Here is a 17854-nt window from a genome sequence, read left to right on the forward strand (position 1 = left end):
TGTGAAACAGTGGGGTGAAAAATAAATATAATAAATAAAGAAAATATACTGGTAACGTGACAGTGATTGTTGTGTGGATATCCTAATAATAAGGAGGTCACCTGCTAATATGTATATGTCACAATGGAAACAATGGGGGATCTTGAAATGAACAAATGAAAGTTGCCAACGATCATATATGATTAGTCAGTTATGGTATAGATATCAATTTAGCATGGAATCATAGTTAGATACTGTATCTGAGGACAAGTATCTGTTCTCACCTATGACACTAAATGGGGGCAGTTTGAAGTATTGTCCCTTGGTACTGAGCGGCCTCAAATTTTTGTATGGATGACGCAGGGTAATAAGCGGCAGATAGTAATCCACAATGCATGATGAATATACGACAGGTAAGTATACTGGTTAGAGATGGATGCATCTCACAATATCCGAAAGAGGGGCTCAATTACCGGGTAATAGATTTATGAGGAGATATTGGGAAGAGAAAGAGGTAAAAAGGAGGAAGGAAAGGGAGCCATGATCTACTTGGTACCAAATTCCTGCAAGAGAAGTTGTACATAATTTGTTACAGAAAGGCAGTGTACTTATTCTCTTCGTTCAGGCCCTTAGGGGACATGGTGTCCAGAAGAAAGATGAGTCGGGTTTCTTGTTTTAAGAGCTCTTTATCAAGATCCCCTTTCCTGATCCCCATTTCCACTTTTAGCATTCCAAAAGCTTGGAGGCCTCTGGGGTTGTTCTGATGGTATTTGTGGAAATGGCGGGCTACTGGTGTTAGAGTCTTCATAGCTTGTCTGTCTCTTGGAGCATTCCTAATGCTGGCTATGTGCTCTAAAATTCTCTTTTTGAGGGGTCTGATAGTTTTGCCGATGTATTCTTTCCCACATGGACATTTTAGATTGTACACAACCTCTGATGTGTCACAGGTGATGTGATTCTTGATCTTCCATATAGATACAGGCTTTACAGGTGCCACATTTTTGGGAACCTGTCTTGGTGGTCTGAGAGCCTTTCATGAAAGGCTCTCAGACCACCAAGACAGGTTCCCAAAAATGTGGCACCTGTAAAGCCTGTATCTATATGAAAACACAGCACAGCTATTGCGACAAATCCGGAACCACTTGGAAGGTCAAGAATCACATCACCTGTGACACATCAGGGGTTGTGTATAATCTAAAATGTCCATGTGGGAAAGAATACATTGGCAAAACTATCAGACCCCTCAAAAAGAGAATTTTAGAGCACATAGCCAGCATTAGGAATGCTCCAAGAGACAGACAAGCTAATACCATCAGAAAAACCCCAGAGGCCTCCAAGCTTTTGGAATGCTAAAAGTGGAAATGGGGATCAGGAAAGGGGATCTTGATAAAGAGCTCTTAAAACAAGAAACCCGACTCATCTTTCTTCTGGACACCATGTCCCCTAAGGGCCTGAACGAAGAGAATAAGTACACTGCCTTTCTGTAACAAATTATGTACAACTTCTCTTGCAGGAATTTGGTACCAAGTAGATCATGGCTCCCTTTCCTTCCTCCTTTTTACCTCTTTCTCTTCCCAATATCTCCTCATAAATCTATTACCCGGTAATTGAGCCCCTCTTTCGGATATTGTGAGATGCATCCATCTCTAACCAGTATACTTACCTGTCGTATATTCATCATGAATTGTGGATTACTATCTGCCGCTTATTACCCTGCGTCATCCATACAAAAATTTGAGGCCGCTCAGTACCAAAGGACAATACTTCAAACTGCCCCCATTTAGTGTCATAGGTGAGAACAGATACTTGTCCTCAGATACAGTATCTAACTTTGATTCCATGCTAAATTGATATCTATACCATAACTGACTATTCATATATGATCGTTGGCAACTTTCATTTGTTCATCTCAAGATCCCCCATTGTTTCCATTGTGACATATACATATTAGCAGGTGACCTCCTTATTATTAGGATATCCACACAACAATCACTGTCACGTTTCCAGTATATTTTCTTTATTTATTATATTTATTTTTCACCCCACTGTTTTACACTTGAATTTTTTTTGCTTTTTTATCACTGCATGCACACCTATATTAGGTCTCTTGACAGGGATACTCCTGTGTCACATCATTCATGTAATAAATTTCTTTTCACTATAACTAACAGGTAATCGGACTGATCACCTGACTTGTTCACTATTACCTACCCCCACTGAATGTCTCACCCGATGTAGGACATAATTTTCACCTAATTTATTAAAATTAATCTATCTCTAGCACTGTCACTCAAGTAGGATTTAACAGGCACCTGTTACCAGACATCTTACTTCCTTGATATTTCACCATCACGCGTACAGATGTGTACGCGGTAAAATAGCAACGCAAACACCAGCATTCTTAAGAAATCACAACCACATATAAGGACTATGTATCACGTTAGGAGGGCACTGTTATTCAGGCCACCATGATTTCCAGCGGTTCATGAACATGCCCCGGAGACTGTATGGTCCCGTCAGTGACATGGAATAGTAATGAAATGTCAGCGTAACACTAAGTGACTCTTGTCCCTACTAGTGATTAATCCACACACAGACCATGTATGTACTCTATCTCGATATTATGTTTGCATCTCTAGTCCCCTATATACCACTGTAGGACGGCATGTTTATTCAGGTTACCATGACTACTAGCGATCTCTGGAGATTGCATGGTTCTTCCATTGAAACCTTAAAAATAAATAGGATTAGAATGACAACGGCACTGACATGATATGACATTAAATGCCCTGACTGGGAATGAACCTTAGCTTATGTAAGATATTTTAACCAGTTACTTACCTGATCCCATGTGTACATCACAACCCCCCACGTATTACGTTAGGAGGACATGTTTACTTGGGTTACCATGACTACCATCGGTCTTTTGCACACACCCATCGAAACTGTATTTTTTAAAATATAAATAGCCATTTATATTTTAAAATAGAACTACGGCACGTACAGAATGTGACTTTTATAATGACGAACCTCCGTCACCGCAAGGCATATATACTCTAATTAGATACTTACCTCATTACGATCTTATGTCTGAGAAGGAGCTGCTAATCCAAGTTGCGGGTAGCTCGCCCGCCCCCATCAAGCAGGAATCTGCTGATAGGGGAACACAATTGTCAATCACACGAAGGAACGGAGTATCCGTTACACGCCCACATCAACAGGGTATTTTAGGAGCATCCGGTTCAAGAGTCGGGTTGGCCTTGAAAAAGCTGGAGGCGAAGCGCGCGCCGGCTAGCGGTGGTGCCTACTCGTTCGCCGATACTTATTTGATTTATGCACTTTTTACCCACAGGTTATACTCGAGCTTAGCTAGGTCTAGCACCGGCTGCTGTTCCCGCATTGTATCAGACGGGCAGCGGCGGTAACTTGACTCTAGCTTAAGTACCAGGCACTTTAAGAGATAGTGTCATTTATATAGCTCACCACGTAACCCCGCATATTTCTGGTGAGATAGGGGGTTGGCCACACAGCCATAGAGCTGAGAGATTCGCCACCAAACCCTCTACCTCCGCAGTACATGTGTACAGTATATGCTGCAGGGAACTCTTATTACAACTTCTGCACCCCGCATTTTGGATGTCTGTATACATAATGGGAGACACCATTGTAGTCTACCCCATTTAAGTTTCAGGCAGCAGTGATATTGAAACTATCCGTAGTCCACTGTCAAATGCAACATATCACTACATTGTGTTAAATAAATATAAAAATTAAACCACATGTGTTCATGGTTTGACATATAACACAATGTTGCAACATGTCTAAATAAAGTGTCTTTTTGAACCAACAACTATCCCCACGCACCTGCAAACCTTCTTAGAAATCTACCGTTTGATGTAGATAGCACATTTCTTATCGATCCACAATTCTGTGTCGACATACGACGGTTGACACACCCCATATAAATCTGACAACAAATCCTTAAGTGTCAGATCAAAGATTTTGCTGCAGGAAGGAGCTTTATTCCACACACTGATTTTGTGGCTTAGAAATATAATAAAACCCTCTGCTGCATTTACACTAGAAACCTTGTGTCGACAAGTAGTAGTGGACATACCACCTACTAATAAACAATATATTTCTCGACATCTGAATTAAACAAGGTGTTGTAGGAAATTGTCGGACTGTATGCACTGGCACCCTGACGATGTATAAACACAGCATTATTTAAAGGGAACCACGATTTAGCATACAGTTATTGAGACGACACAGAATCGACAGAAGGGATATTGCCCTTACTAATAGAGGCACTGACTTCCCAGGTGTGTGTCTCTCTCATCTCATTTAAGAGAATTATCACTTGATTTGGGGATTCATATATATAGACACTATCTAAGATATAACGACTTAAGATATGACACTTGACTAATAAAACACGGACACGGTACTATCTTTATTAACCTTCTAGGGTGCAGACACAAACGTGGTTTTTGAGATAAACCTGCTATACAGATTAGTGCGATACGAGTAGGCCACCGATTTTAAATAAACACACCTATCCTTCCCCTTGTATTCACATGTCAATGTTACCTGTGTGTTTGTCATATTTCGCTTGAGTTTTAATAAACGTCTATTAAAAGTTAAATTTTATTTTTTAGGACCTTTCAGGTGCACCCGTTAAGGACACGCTTTCTCTCTCTCTCTCTATTAAAGTCACTCCTGAAATAATTGTCCGACCTGGAGGATCGACCAATTTTTTGTGGACCTTTGGCAAAATGTATCAGGAGTCAAAGGTTTTGTATTTATCAGGAATTGTGCTTCTCCCTTATTTGTAACTTCATTTTCTAAAGCTTTATTAACAAGGGCTTGAAGTTTGGGGAGGGTGGTAGCAGTGGGATCATTTCTTAATTTTTTATAGGTGTGGGTATCACCCAACTGGCGCATAACCTCTGCTTTGTAATTAGATGTGTTTAAAATGACCACCCCTCCCCCTTTATCTGCTGGTTTTATAATAATTTCTTTATTTTCTCTCAGGGAGCACACAGCTTCTCTTTCCTTTCTTGTTAGGTTGGAATTGGATTTATTAATTCCTATAGTCTTTGCATCCTCCAACACCAGAGTGGCAAAAGTCACCAGAAAGGGACCTCTATGATGTTGAGGGTAAAATACAGATTTTGGTTTAAAACCTGTGCTCCAATTCTCTAAATTTTCAGCAGTTTCTTCCTTACGAAAAAAGCGTTTTAGGGTAAGCTTACGGACAAACCTCTGTACGTCAATATATAAATCAAATGTATTAATATGGTTTGTAAGGGCGTATTTTAAACCCTTCTGCAAAACGTTGGTTTCCTCTACTGACAATTCATAGGAACTTAAATTGAAGATTTTTTTCTTCAATATTTCTTTGTTTACAATAGGCGTTAAGGGGAGTTTCTTTTTTCTGATTCTACTGTTTTTAGGTAGTTTCTTTTTTCCTCCTCTGGTTCCTCTGTATACTACTGTTATCTGTTTTGGGAATTTGGCCGATCCCTCTCTAAAAAAGGAGATGGGGAATTTTCAAATCTTTCCGGGGTCTCAAAATCATAATCTTCCAGAAGGGAGAACCTATTGTTAGTACTTGGTTCTCTATAGGGGGTATATGATTTTTGAGGTTTGGGTTTATATGTCCTTGTTGGGATTCTCCATTCTGGAGTTCTCTGAGTTCTATATTGTTTAATATCACATTTTGGGGAATGTTCTCTTCTCTTATTATGTGGTCTATCTCGTTTGGGAGAATATTCTCTTCTACTGTTGTAATTTCTCCTATATAGATTTTGTTTGGGGGATCTATTCTCATAGTGATAGTTTCTATTTTCTCTATTCTCTCTCACGTAATTTCTAATGGCAGGTTTCTTTCTTGGCATGTATTCCTTTCTTTTCTCAGTTTTAGGATTTTGAAAGGCTCTTTCTTTTTTTGAGGGGCCATCTTCTTGATCAGGGGGGGACTGGGCGGATTCTTTATCTCTTTTGAATTTCTTAACTTTTCTTTGTATTAATGCCCTTTCCATCTTTTTCACATTAAATTCAATGGAGTTTTCTAGTTCTTTAAACCCATCGTTTTTTGAATAGGGTTGTGCTAGCGATTTGTATATTTTAATGTCGCTCTCTAGTTTATTTAGGTCTCTTCTCCTTTCTTGAATAATTAACTCCATGAGTCTAATGAAACAATTGTCAATGTCAATTGACTCCCATTCCTGTTTGAATTCTTTATTTGCTGAAGAGAAAGTAGAAATTTTATTATTTTTTAACCCTTTGGGAAGAAGTTTGTGGCTTACGTACTTTTCTAATGTAACGACTTCCCACCAGAGCTTACTTTCCTTCAACAATAAAGTTTCCAATTTGGACATGATTCCTTCAAGATCTTCATCGATCAATTCGGTATCATCTATATTTTCTAGAAATATTTTCTCTAGATGTGATGCTCGTTTCTCTCTGAAGGAAAACATGTTTACACAAGTGCTGCCTGGTACCTTACTGTCTAGGTGGACACAAAGACACAATATACAAAACAAGTGACAGTGGATACGTGGCACAGTGCTGCCTTAGATCACAACCCCTGAAGCTACACCTTTACTTCAAAGATACAAATGTGGGAAAAAAAGATGGGATATAGATACAATGGCGCAAATATAAGAATACTTGAAGGAATACTTTCGGACTCCTCTTTTCGTGAGATGAAATGGATCTCAGATGGACGTGGATTACCAAGCCATATGGATACGTGAAAAAACAGAAAAATAAACAATAATTAAAATCTGTGTGTGTATTATTATAAACACTCTAGTGAGTGATATCGTGAATGCTGAGGTGAGCTGAGTTCCACAAGGCGTACCAAGACTCACGTAGGTTTTAAATGTGGTCCCTCTTATAAAGGTTTATTTAGGCTCAATCTTGGGGAGCTCAGCTTCTCATCTTCAATAGGTTTATTTTCGTTTGTGACGAAATTACACAGGTGCTCGAAAAAGAGAGAGATTACATTTTTTTCGTTTGGAGGGGTGATAGGGACACCCTTGATACATTCTGCACATATTTGAACAATAATAATCGAAATATTGTTCTTTCTTTCGATATTCAGGCAGTTCAAATTAACTTTTTGGACGTTACAGTGTATATAGAAAATGGATTACTCAAATACAAAAACTATATTAAGCCCACCGATTCGGGGTCATATATCCCATATTCGAGTTGCCATCATGACCACTGGCTTAATTCTGTACCCATGGGACAATTTAAAAGGCTCAGGAGGAACTGCCTAGACGACTCAGTATACACAACGCAAGTTACTGAGATGAAGGAAAAATTTCGGGCCTGTGGCTACAAAGAAAGTACATTAACAAAAGGTCTAGAAAAAATAGAGGAAAGTCAAAATTTGGAAAATACAAGTTCTCCATTAAACAAACTAGAAAAAAGAAAAACAAATGATTTTGCATATGCCTTTGTTACTACATTCACCGATGAGCATAAAAGCATTGAGCGCATTTTTAGGAGACATTGGAAAGTCATCCAAAGGGATCCCATTTTGGGCAAACTAATCCCTGAGAAACCTAAACACATCTATAGACGTGCACCCAACTTGCGCACAAACCTAGTAAGTAGCAATTTTACATCTGACATTCCAAAACCTGGAATAAAATCTAAAGGTTTTTTTCAGGTGTGGAGATTGCCAGGGATGTAAAAACATCAAAAGCCAGGGAAATAATAAAATAGAAGAATACACCATCAATGGATTTAAGATCAAAGTGGGGAATTTTATAACATGTAGTTCAAAAAATTTAATCTACATGATAAGATGTAGTTGCAACAAGCACTACATAGGACGTACCTCCAGGCCTTTAAAAATTCGCTTAGGCGAACATTTACGTAACATAAAAAAAGGCCTGGAGACACATGCCCTATCTGCGCACTTTAAGGCGGTCCACCAATGTTCAACCAAAGACATAGTTGAGTTTGGTGGCCTTAAAATAATCAAAGGCAGTTTGAGACAGCCAGATTGCACAGTGGCTCTGGCTAAGACAGAGATGAATCTTATATTTAATTGCAAAACTTTTTTGCCCAACGGACTCAACAGCGATTTTGAACTGAAGTGGTTTCTGTAAGAGCCGTTGGGTCCGTTTGGGCAAAATACTGTATCATCTTTGACATTATGAAAATGCCATATTTTACTCAGTGTAAAAATGCCATTAGGTTTTTTTCATAAGAATCTGGACTTCTACTAATGCCCCTATTTTTATATAATTTTAATAATTTTATATAATTTTATATATTTGTACACCATCTTATATAAATTCCCTCTTTAGATACACCCATCCTTGTTATACAATGTATCAAGAATTCAGCGTTTCCATATTTCATGGATTTTCTCTTTGGATAATTTATGGAGGCACATATGTTTAATAAATTTCAGATTTCTTATAACTGATAAAACCTTGGCAAACACACTTATCAGTGGGCTGAACTTAGAATGATTTCATGTAAATATATTGTATGGTAATTTTTCTCTATATTTTTCCCTTTGTTTCCCCTTTCTGTGTAAGCGCCCGGTTACTATGGCGACCCGATGACACATCCGGATCAACTCCCCCTTGTCACAGGCATCCGGGTATTGGGACGCACGAAGATTTCCGGCAGCGTGCGTTCCACCGCGCTTCCCGCCAGAACTACACATCGTGAAGCCTGAGACGTCACCAATGCATCCCAGCTACAACCTATTAAGGAGCCGCACTTCCGGATCTGTGCGGTCCACGGCACTTCCGGCTTTATACACCTCTTCTCTTATAACTCCGGAGGCTTGGGCTACCCCGTTTTTCTTTACTGTAACTAATCGCCAGTATTCCTACGCATCACGCTGCAGGCGCGATGCCCTGCAAGTTTAATTTTTAGCGATCATTACCCCCTATCCCTCGTAACGGAGGACCGGATGTGTGGACGGGTCTCCATGGAAACGGACGCCCAGGAACATGTTTGGAGTAAATGGACTTTTTAAATATATATAATTTCAGATTTTTAATGTTGGGCATTGTATTTTTATACATTTAGTATGCTCTATGGAAGTTTTAAAGCAGATATTATATGCAGGATAAACAATATGGGTAATAACACCAGTTCCTGTTTTCATTTCGATATGTCACTTCCTGCGTTATTGTGATTGGCTGTTCATTAGATAAATACTGGCTCCTCACTTGACTCTGACACATCTTGATAAAGGTCAGCAAGATCGAAACGCGTAGATCCTGTCAGAGGAAAGTGAGCAGCCACACTCCCGGATGTACGTATGCTTTTAAATATGTTTTAAATTTTGGATTCTATTGGACAATTTTTGGTTTTTGTGCTTTTTTGTTTTTTTTAAGTCCGCATGGTTTGTTCATGGGACATATGTGGAACTATTTTGTATATGGATTAAACTTTGTGGAATTTTTTATCGAATCACAATTTTGGCTCTATTCCTGATTGAAATCCAAATCGTCAATTACAAATAGGAAAAAGAAACCATTATGGGCTTTTGCCCCCCTCTTTAAGGGGTGAGTAAGGTACGCTATCCTTGGTCAGCAAACAGACCTATGATACAAAACATACTTCGTATGATATCCAATTACATTGGTAAAATCCCCCATTTTTTATGTCTTATATATCCTGAAATATTGGAGTTTCTGAGTCAACAGACACCTACCTGGTCTTCTCACAAGCCCTTCACTTGTCACATCAGTATAAAAGAAACCTTTATAGGTTTGAAAATCACCAAATGCACCGTGAGTAGGGGTACGCTCTTACGTAATCTAGAGTTAAAGAAACCTTTTGATGTGTACTTCACTTGATTAAAATGTGAGTCAGGTACGCTGTCAAAACACATTATTTTTGCACAGCTCCCCACTTACTTAAAATAATCATTTCATTGCTGAGACACTATATCTCTCTCTCTATCGAGCACCTGTGTAATTTTGTCACAAAATTTGCATATCCCGAAACATTGGAGTTTCCGAGCCAACAGACACTTACCTGGTCTACTCACAAGTTCTTCACTCGTCATATCAGTATAAAAGAAACCTTTATAGGTTTGAAAATCACCAAACATACCGTGAGTAGGGGTACGCTCTCACATAATTTAGAGTTAAAGAAACCTTTTGATGTGTACTTCACTTGACTAAAATATAAGTGAGGTACGCTGTCAGAACATATTATTTTTGTACAGCTCCTCACTTATTTAAAAGAATCACCTCGTTGCTGAGACACTATATCTCTCTCTTTTTCGAGCACCTGTGTAATTTCGTCACAAACGAAAATAAACCTATTGAAGATGAGAAGCTGAGCTCCCCAAGATTGAGCCTAAAGAAACCTTTATAAGAGGGACCACATTTAAAACCTACGTGAGTCTTGGTACGCCTTGTGGAACTCAGCTCACCTCAGCATTCACGATATCACTCACTAGAGTGTTTATAATAATACACACACGGATTTTAATTATTGTTTATTTTTCTGTTTTTTCACGTACCCATATGGCTTGGTAATCCACGTCCATCTGAGATCCATTTCATCTCACGAAAAGAGGAGTCCGAAAGTATTCCTTCAAGTATTCTTATATTTGCGCCATTGTATCTATATCTCATCCTTTTTTCCACATTTGTATCTTTAAAGTAAAGGTGTAGCTTCAGGGGTTTTGATCTAAGGCAGCACTGCGCCACATATCCACTGTCACTTGTTTTGTATATTGTGTCTTACCTTAAACGTACCTATTGTGTCCGCTGACACCACCATTCCAAGAAGAGAGTTCCACAGTTTGACTGCTCTGACCGTAAAGATTTTTTTTTTCTTTTGAGGGAATGAAATTTTCTTTCTTCTGATCTAAACTCATGCCCTTGTGTTTTATATTCCTTTTTTTTGCAGTAAAAAGGGTGCTTGACAGTTCCTTATATTGGCTCTTGATATATTTGTACATGTTGAGCATGTCCCCCCTTAAATGTCTCTTCTCTAGTGTAAATAATCCCAAAGTGCTCAGTCTCTCCTCGTAGTTCTCCATTCCCCTGATTATCTTAGTTGCTCTTCTTTGGGTTTTTTTCTAATTCAATGATGTCCTTTTTATAGTGTGGGGCCCAGAACTGTACTCCATATTCTAGGTGTGGTCTAACCAATGCCTTGTATGGTGGCATAATTACTTTTGAGTCCCAAGTTTCCATGCCCCTTTTAATACATGCTAGAATTCTGTTGGCCTTTTTTGTTGCAATGTGACATTGAGCACTATACCCCAGCTTGTTATCTATTTGGACTCCTAGATCCTTTTCAAGTACTGAAATACCCAATGCCTCCCCGCTTATATTATATCTAGCACACTGGTTATACCTTCCGAGGTGCATAACCTTGCATTTATCCACATTGAACCTCATCTTCCACTTTTTAGCCCACTCTTCTAGATTGTTAAGATCATTTTGAAGTGAATTGACATCCTCTGTTGATTTAATAACTCTACTCAATTTTGTGTCATCAGCAAAGATGGATACATTGCTGAGAATCCCCATCCCATCGTTAATATATATGTTAAATAAGATGGGCCCTAATACCAAACCCTTTTCATATATATATATATATATATATATATATATATACTCTTAGTTTAACTAATGTTTTGTTTTGAAATTGTCAGTTTTGAAATTGTATCTATAATAAATGTTTAAATGTATCCATCTTAATCACTTTGATATTTATAATATAGTATACACCATTTCTCACAATCCTTGATATGTTTGATTTCTACACATACAGTACATAACCGAACACCTATTATTTGTATGGGTGTGTGTGCGTGTGTATATATATATATATATATATATATATATATATATATATATATATATATATCCAAACCAGAAGTGTTATATAGCGCCCTGTATATTTAGTCAGGATATTTCCTGTCTTTCCTTTATAATATCAGATAGACCATAAACAATTTTAAAGTAGAAAACATTTATTTAAAACATTTAAAACAGAAACCTCATAATATCATATGGAAGGTTTTTCTAGTACAGGTGTATTCTTTGGTTTATGGATCACAATAGTAGTCAATTGGTTTATGATCCATAAACCAAAGAATACACCTGTACTAGAAAAACCTTCCATATGATATTATGAGGTTTCTGTTTTAAATGTTTTAAATAAATGTTTTCTACTTTAAAATTGTTTATGGTCTATCTGATATTATAAAGGAAAGACAGGAAATATCCTGACTAAATATACAGGGCGCTATACAACACTTCTGGTTTGGATATTGGCTTTTCGATCTCTCTAGTAGGGGATCAAGTGTTATCAAGCGACCGACACAGTATAGCGCAAATTCTGGAGATATTGTACAATATATATATACTGTATATATATATATATATATATATATATATATATATATATATATATATATATATATATATATATATATATATATATATATATATATAATGAGAGAAATGATACCCAGCGCCCAAAGTCTCTCAAATGGAAGGTAAGGTCTGAATTTCCCAAAAGTGTGTGCAGCTCCACTTGGGGATCCAACCACGAATCCCAAGAAGGTATGCTTGTGAAGAGAAAGGATAAAGTGCTATGCATTTTTTACAGAGCACAAGTCCTGAAGACAAAGCTTAGTCACATCGCCAAATGCTTGTATTCTTCTGCACCTGAGATAAAAACAGGATTCATTCCTTAAAGCTGACCGAGTGCTGTCTGTTCTTTTGGGGTCCCCACCAGGATCCTTACATGGACACAGATTGCTTCTATCTAAACAAGAGGAAGGCACCCCAGCGTTAACCCCATTGTTGAGAGTGCCGGACAAACCTTGCGCTATATATATGTGTATATATATATGTGTATATATATATATATATATATATATATATATATATACATATACATATACACAGCATGAAGATCACCATTTACATGTAATAGATTGACCTGCTAGTATGAGGTCTGACGCAGTATGCATTATGCGCACACAAAAATGGGCCAGGTTTACTATTGGTGAACGGGTGGCCCTGCATGCGTCATCCACTAACATCACTACCCTGCACTTACAGAGTTGCTGGGCATCCCCAAAGCTCTCCACTTAATGTGAATAGATGCCAATACCACATAGACTGTTAGTGAAAAAAAAAAAGTTTGTTTTTGAGAAGCCAGGGCAAAGTTTTTCCCTCCTTTTAAACATAGGTAGGATCTCAGTCCTAGCCCAATACCCCCTTTCACAAAGGAGCTGAAAACGCCGGGTTTTGCATTTGAAACTAGTTTTTATGCCAGGGAAAACTGGCTTATCCTGGGTTCATTTCTTTTCTCTCTTGGGTACAATGCAGTTTGTGACATGTTTATGTGCTGCTGTAGTGATGGTGTATCGCAACCAGGTTCCTTTTCTCTGTCTGAAAGGGTATTAGTGAGCTGCAAATCAACGCATATCATGATGATGATTACTATTATAACATTATGTAATGTTGCACTGCGCTATCCTTGACATTTCTTCAGATACAAACAACTCACTGTTCCAGTCCTGCTAGACAGGTACTTTATTGTTCACTAATGTTCTGATTCTACAATAAGTAGTAAGCTTTAAATCTTCTATACACTTTGCAATTTTTATCATACAGCAGCTGTGATATATGTTTGCATGTGTATGTGTGTGTATGTATATATGTATATATATGTATATATATAATATATATATATATATATATATATATATATAGTAGACAGCAATTGTGTGGCACTCTGGATACTTTCTCTCATGAATAAACGGCAGACACTGTAGTCATTTTCAACGTTTCATTTCTTTATAGAAATTTCGTCAGGATACATGTAAGAACAAAACAATTTTACCTTATATACCAGCAAACACCAATCACAAATGTGCAGTTAGCTCCCGATTCCCGAGCTGCGTGCACAGACACATGACGTCATCAAGCCTCTCTTCGGCGCTCGTTCAGGTGCGTCAGGTGTGTTGTCATGGAGACCACACCACGCTAGCCCTTCACTTGCGCCGGGATTTTAACTCGATCAAGCCCAGTTGTCAGTGCTGCAGCTAAAACAATGGGAGTTTGAAAAAATATAAAACATTACACACAACAAGTACAAAAATATCCAGCAAAATGTTTCAAGGGGTATGTTACTGGTAATAAATAGATACATGTAATGAAAAACAGTGCATTTATCCGTAGTCAAAATTTGCAAATAGATACATGATGTATATATAAACAAGAAAAATACAATGTCGATAAATATACAAACAAGTATTTAGGCAGGAACAGTATCTGGCCCAATGGGTACAATCAACCAAATATATAATGTATACCCAGCTGTCATGCTGCGAGAGGAGGGAAAATGTTAGGAAAAATAATGTATACGGTTCCAAAAGTATAAACTGAAGCCAAAGGGCATGAAGAGAGTAATTAATGCACAACATCTACTTCTGCTAATAATTATTTAAAGCAGGATAGTGTCATATTTTCATTCAAACCACCTGGGTGGTTATGTCAGCTGTGAAATTACCAGACAAGCTAAGACGGTTTAAACCACCTTCCAAGTTTGATCCTCTCTCTAATAATGCAGTGATCAAGACTTTTATGAAAATTATTGACAAAGATGTTAAGAACAGTGTCAACACTTCTCACAAAGTACCCACTAATTTGTCAATGGAGGAAAGAAAGGCACTCCATGCTTTGAGATCGAATGACTCCCTAATTGTACGCCCTGCGGATAAGGGGGGAGCTATTGTTTTACAGGACATTGAGGACTATAAAAAGGAAATCTTTCGTCAACTTGAGGAACCTGTTGTGTATACTAGACTGAATGGGGATCCGACTGTTGTGTTTACAAGAGAACTTAAGGGACTGTTTATTCTTGGGAGAGATGCACGTTTAATTACTGATGAGGTATTTGATATTCTGATTCCTCCATTTCCCTTGGTTCCCTTAATGTATACGTTACCTAAAATACACAAGGGTACAAACCCCCCACCTGGTCGGCCGATCATATCAGCGAGGGGGAGTCTGCTACAACCCACCTCTGTATTCCTTGACACCATTTTACAGCCCCTGGTTCAGAATCACCCCAATTTTCGATTGGCTACTACTACATTGTTGAATAAATTGTGTATGTTGCAATGCAGATTGGATGATGTTTGGTTAATCACCGCCGATGTAACCAGTTTGTATACGGTGATACAGCATCAAGCTGGTTTACAAGCGGTTCGGAGATTATTATCATCAAGTGACACTTTTGATGGTGCACAGGTTGATATTCTACTGTTACTTTTAGAAATGATACTGACAATTTTTTTTTTTTCATTTTTGATGGGCGGTTCTACCTCCAGACACATGGGTGTGCCATGGGGGCGGCGGTGGCACCGGCCTATGCCAACTCCTACATGTTTGAGGTAGAAAAAGCCATATTTTTTTCCGATGTCTCTATTTCAGGTAACATCCTGTTTTATACCAGATTCATCGATGATCTCATGATGATCTGGGGAGGCTCGGATGTGGAATTCATTGAATTAATTAACATGCATAATCAAAGTGATAGCCCAGTGAAACTTACGTTCAAGATGGACCGCCTCTCCGTGGACTTCTTGGACGTAAGGATCACCAATTTGAATGGTCAATTACATACTACTGTCTATACCAAAGACACAGATAGAAATTCTTTCCTGCACAGTACCAGCTGCCACCCTAAAAATTTCAAATATAGCTTACCCTATTCCAGATGTTACGTCTGCGACATATTAATGACAATTCTGAAACAGCTTCAGATCAGATTGATGTATTAATCTCCCGATTTATCGATAGGGGATACAATAAGTCTGATCTATTACAAACCAAAAAGAAAGTTCTTGATATACCGAGGGAAGTGTTATTAAAGAAAAATCCACCTAAAACTTTGTCAAAAAAATTACCATGGGTGAATCAGTATAACTGTCAGTCTAACTTGGTTATCAAAAACACCCGCAGAAATTTCCTGTCACAAAATCGCCCAGGTTGCTACAAATGTCCTTGCACTACATGCAAATATTTGTTAACAGGTGATACCTTTACGCATAATGGCGTAATGTATCGGATAAAAGAACATTTTACTTGTGAATCCACACATGTGGTTTATCAATTAATTTGCCCGTGTGGCCTTGCTTACATCGGCAAGACGGTGTGCAAATTTAAAGATCGCACGACAGCTCACTGGTCAGCGATCAGGGGTGCTATTGAAAAAGGTGGGAGTGATCAACCAGTGGCTCGCCATTGGGTTGAAGCACGGCACAATCTACATGTGATTAAATATCGTATGATAGATTGGGTGGCACCGTCTCTGCGTGGCGGAGATAGGAATGCAGCGTTGCTTCGATTAGAGACCTCCTGGATACACCGACTTAAAGTAATTTCCCCAGGTGGTTTGAATGAAAATATGACACTATCCTGCTTTAAATAATTATTAGCAGAAGTAGATGTTGTGCATTAATTACTCTCTTTATGCCCTTTGGCTTCAGTTTATACTTTTGGAACCGTATGCATTATTTTTCCTAACATTTCCCCTCCTCTCGCAGCATGACAGCTGGGTATACATTACATATTTGGTTGATTGTACCCATTGGGCCAGATACTGTTCCTGCCTAAATACTTGTTTGTATATTTATCGACATTGTATTTTTCTTCTTGTTTATATATACATCATGTATCTATTTGGAAATTTTGACTACGGATAAATGCACTGTTTTTCATTACATGTATCTATTTATTACCAGTAACATACCCCTTGAAACATTTTGCTGGATATTTTTGTACTTGTTGTGTGTAATGTTTTATATTTTTTCAAACTCCCATTGTTTTAGCTGCAGCACTGACAACTGGGCTTGATCGAGTTAAAATCCCGGCGCAAGTGAAGGGCTAGCGTGGTGTGGTCTCCATGACAACACACCTGAAGCACCAGAACGAGCGCCGAGGAGAGGCTTCATGACGTCATGTGTCTGTGCACGCAGCGCGGGAATCGGCCGTTTATTCATGAGAGAAAGTATCTAGAGTGCCACGCAATTGCTGTCTACTATCTATCCTTGTTTGGAAGTGGGGGCACCGGATCAAGTATCCCTTAACTTGCACAGTGCCGGGTCATTTGTCTACATATATATATATATATATATATATATATATATATATATATATATATACAGATGGGTCTTTTCCCATCTTGGCAGGGGATGGCGCTGGCGTCGCCAGCCGCCATCCCCCGCCAGCGCCATGGCGATCGTGAGAAGGGGACGCGCGCGTCCCCTTCCGACGGCGCTTCCATACGTTTCCCCGGGTCCCCGCCGGCTTGCCGGCGGTAACCCGGGGTCCCCGCCGACTGCCCGCACCCCGCCTAACCCCTCCCTAACCCTGTCCTTCTGCCTGAGGCGGAGACGGACAGGGTTTCCGTCGCGCTAGCGACGGAGACTGAGACGCGCGTGAGACGCACGCGCGTCTCAGTCTCCTCGCTGGCGTGGCTGCTGGCGGGTCGCCAGCGCGTACGTTCTGGCGACCCGCCAGCAAGGATGGGACCTGCCCCATCTGTGTGTATATGTATATATATATATATATATATATATATATATATATATATATATGTCTATGAATATGTAGGTGTCATGGTTAAAGGAGTGATTTATCCAACTTGCAAAAAGGGATCGTTAGCTGCTTTTGGGGAAAGGGGTGCTGTATTTATGCAACAGTTCAGTTTGTGACATGTTTGCATGCTGCTGTAGTAAATGTATATGATGACTGGACAAATGGCACCTTTGTAAATAATGGACATGGAAAGTATACAGCATTATGCGCCATTGATATCAAAGACTACCAGATGT

The 17854-nt window shown here is 38.8% G+C and overlaps 1 protein-coding gene across 4 annotated transcripts in view; it reads left to right on the forward strand.

The window, feature by feature from the left end:
* Positions 1-17854, forward strand: part of VPS16 (VPS16 core subunit of CORVET and HOPS complexes) — an 827293-nt gene that overhangs the window by 421148 nt on the left and 388291 nt on the right. For all 4 annotated transcript variants that reach the window (XM_083153510.1, XM_083153511.1, XM_083153509.1 and 1 more), the window contains exon 14: positions 13504-13539. In XM_083153510.1, the coding sequence (XP_083009636.1) occupies positions 13504-13539 (36 nt within the window). The remainder of the gene's footprint in view (positions 1-13503; positions 13540-17854) is intronic.

The sequence above is a fragment of the Crinia signifera genome, chromosome 7, assembly GCF_055691185.1.
Source record: "Crinia signifera chromosome 7, ASM5569118v1, whole genome shotgun sequence".
Taxonomy (NCBI): domain Eukaryota; kingdom Metazoa; phylum Chordata; class Amphibia; order Anura; family Myobatrachidae; genus Crinia; species Crinia signifera.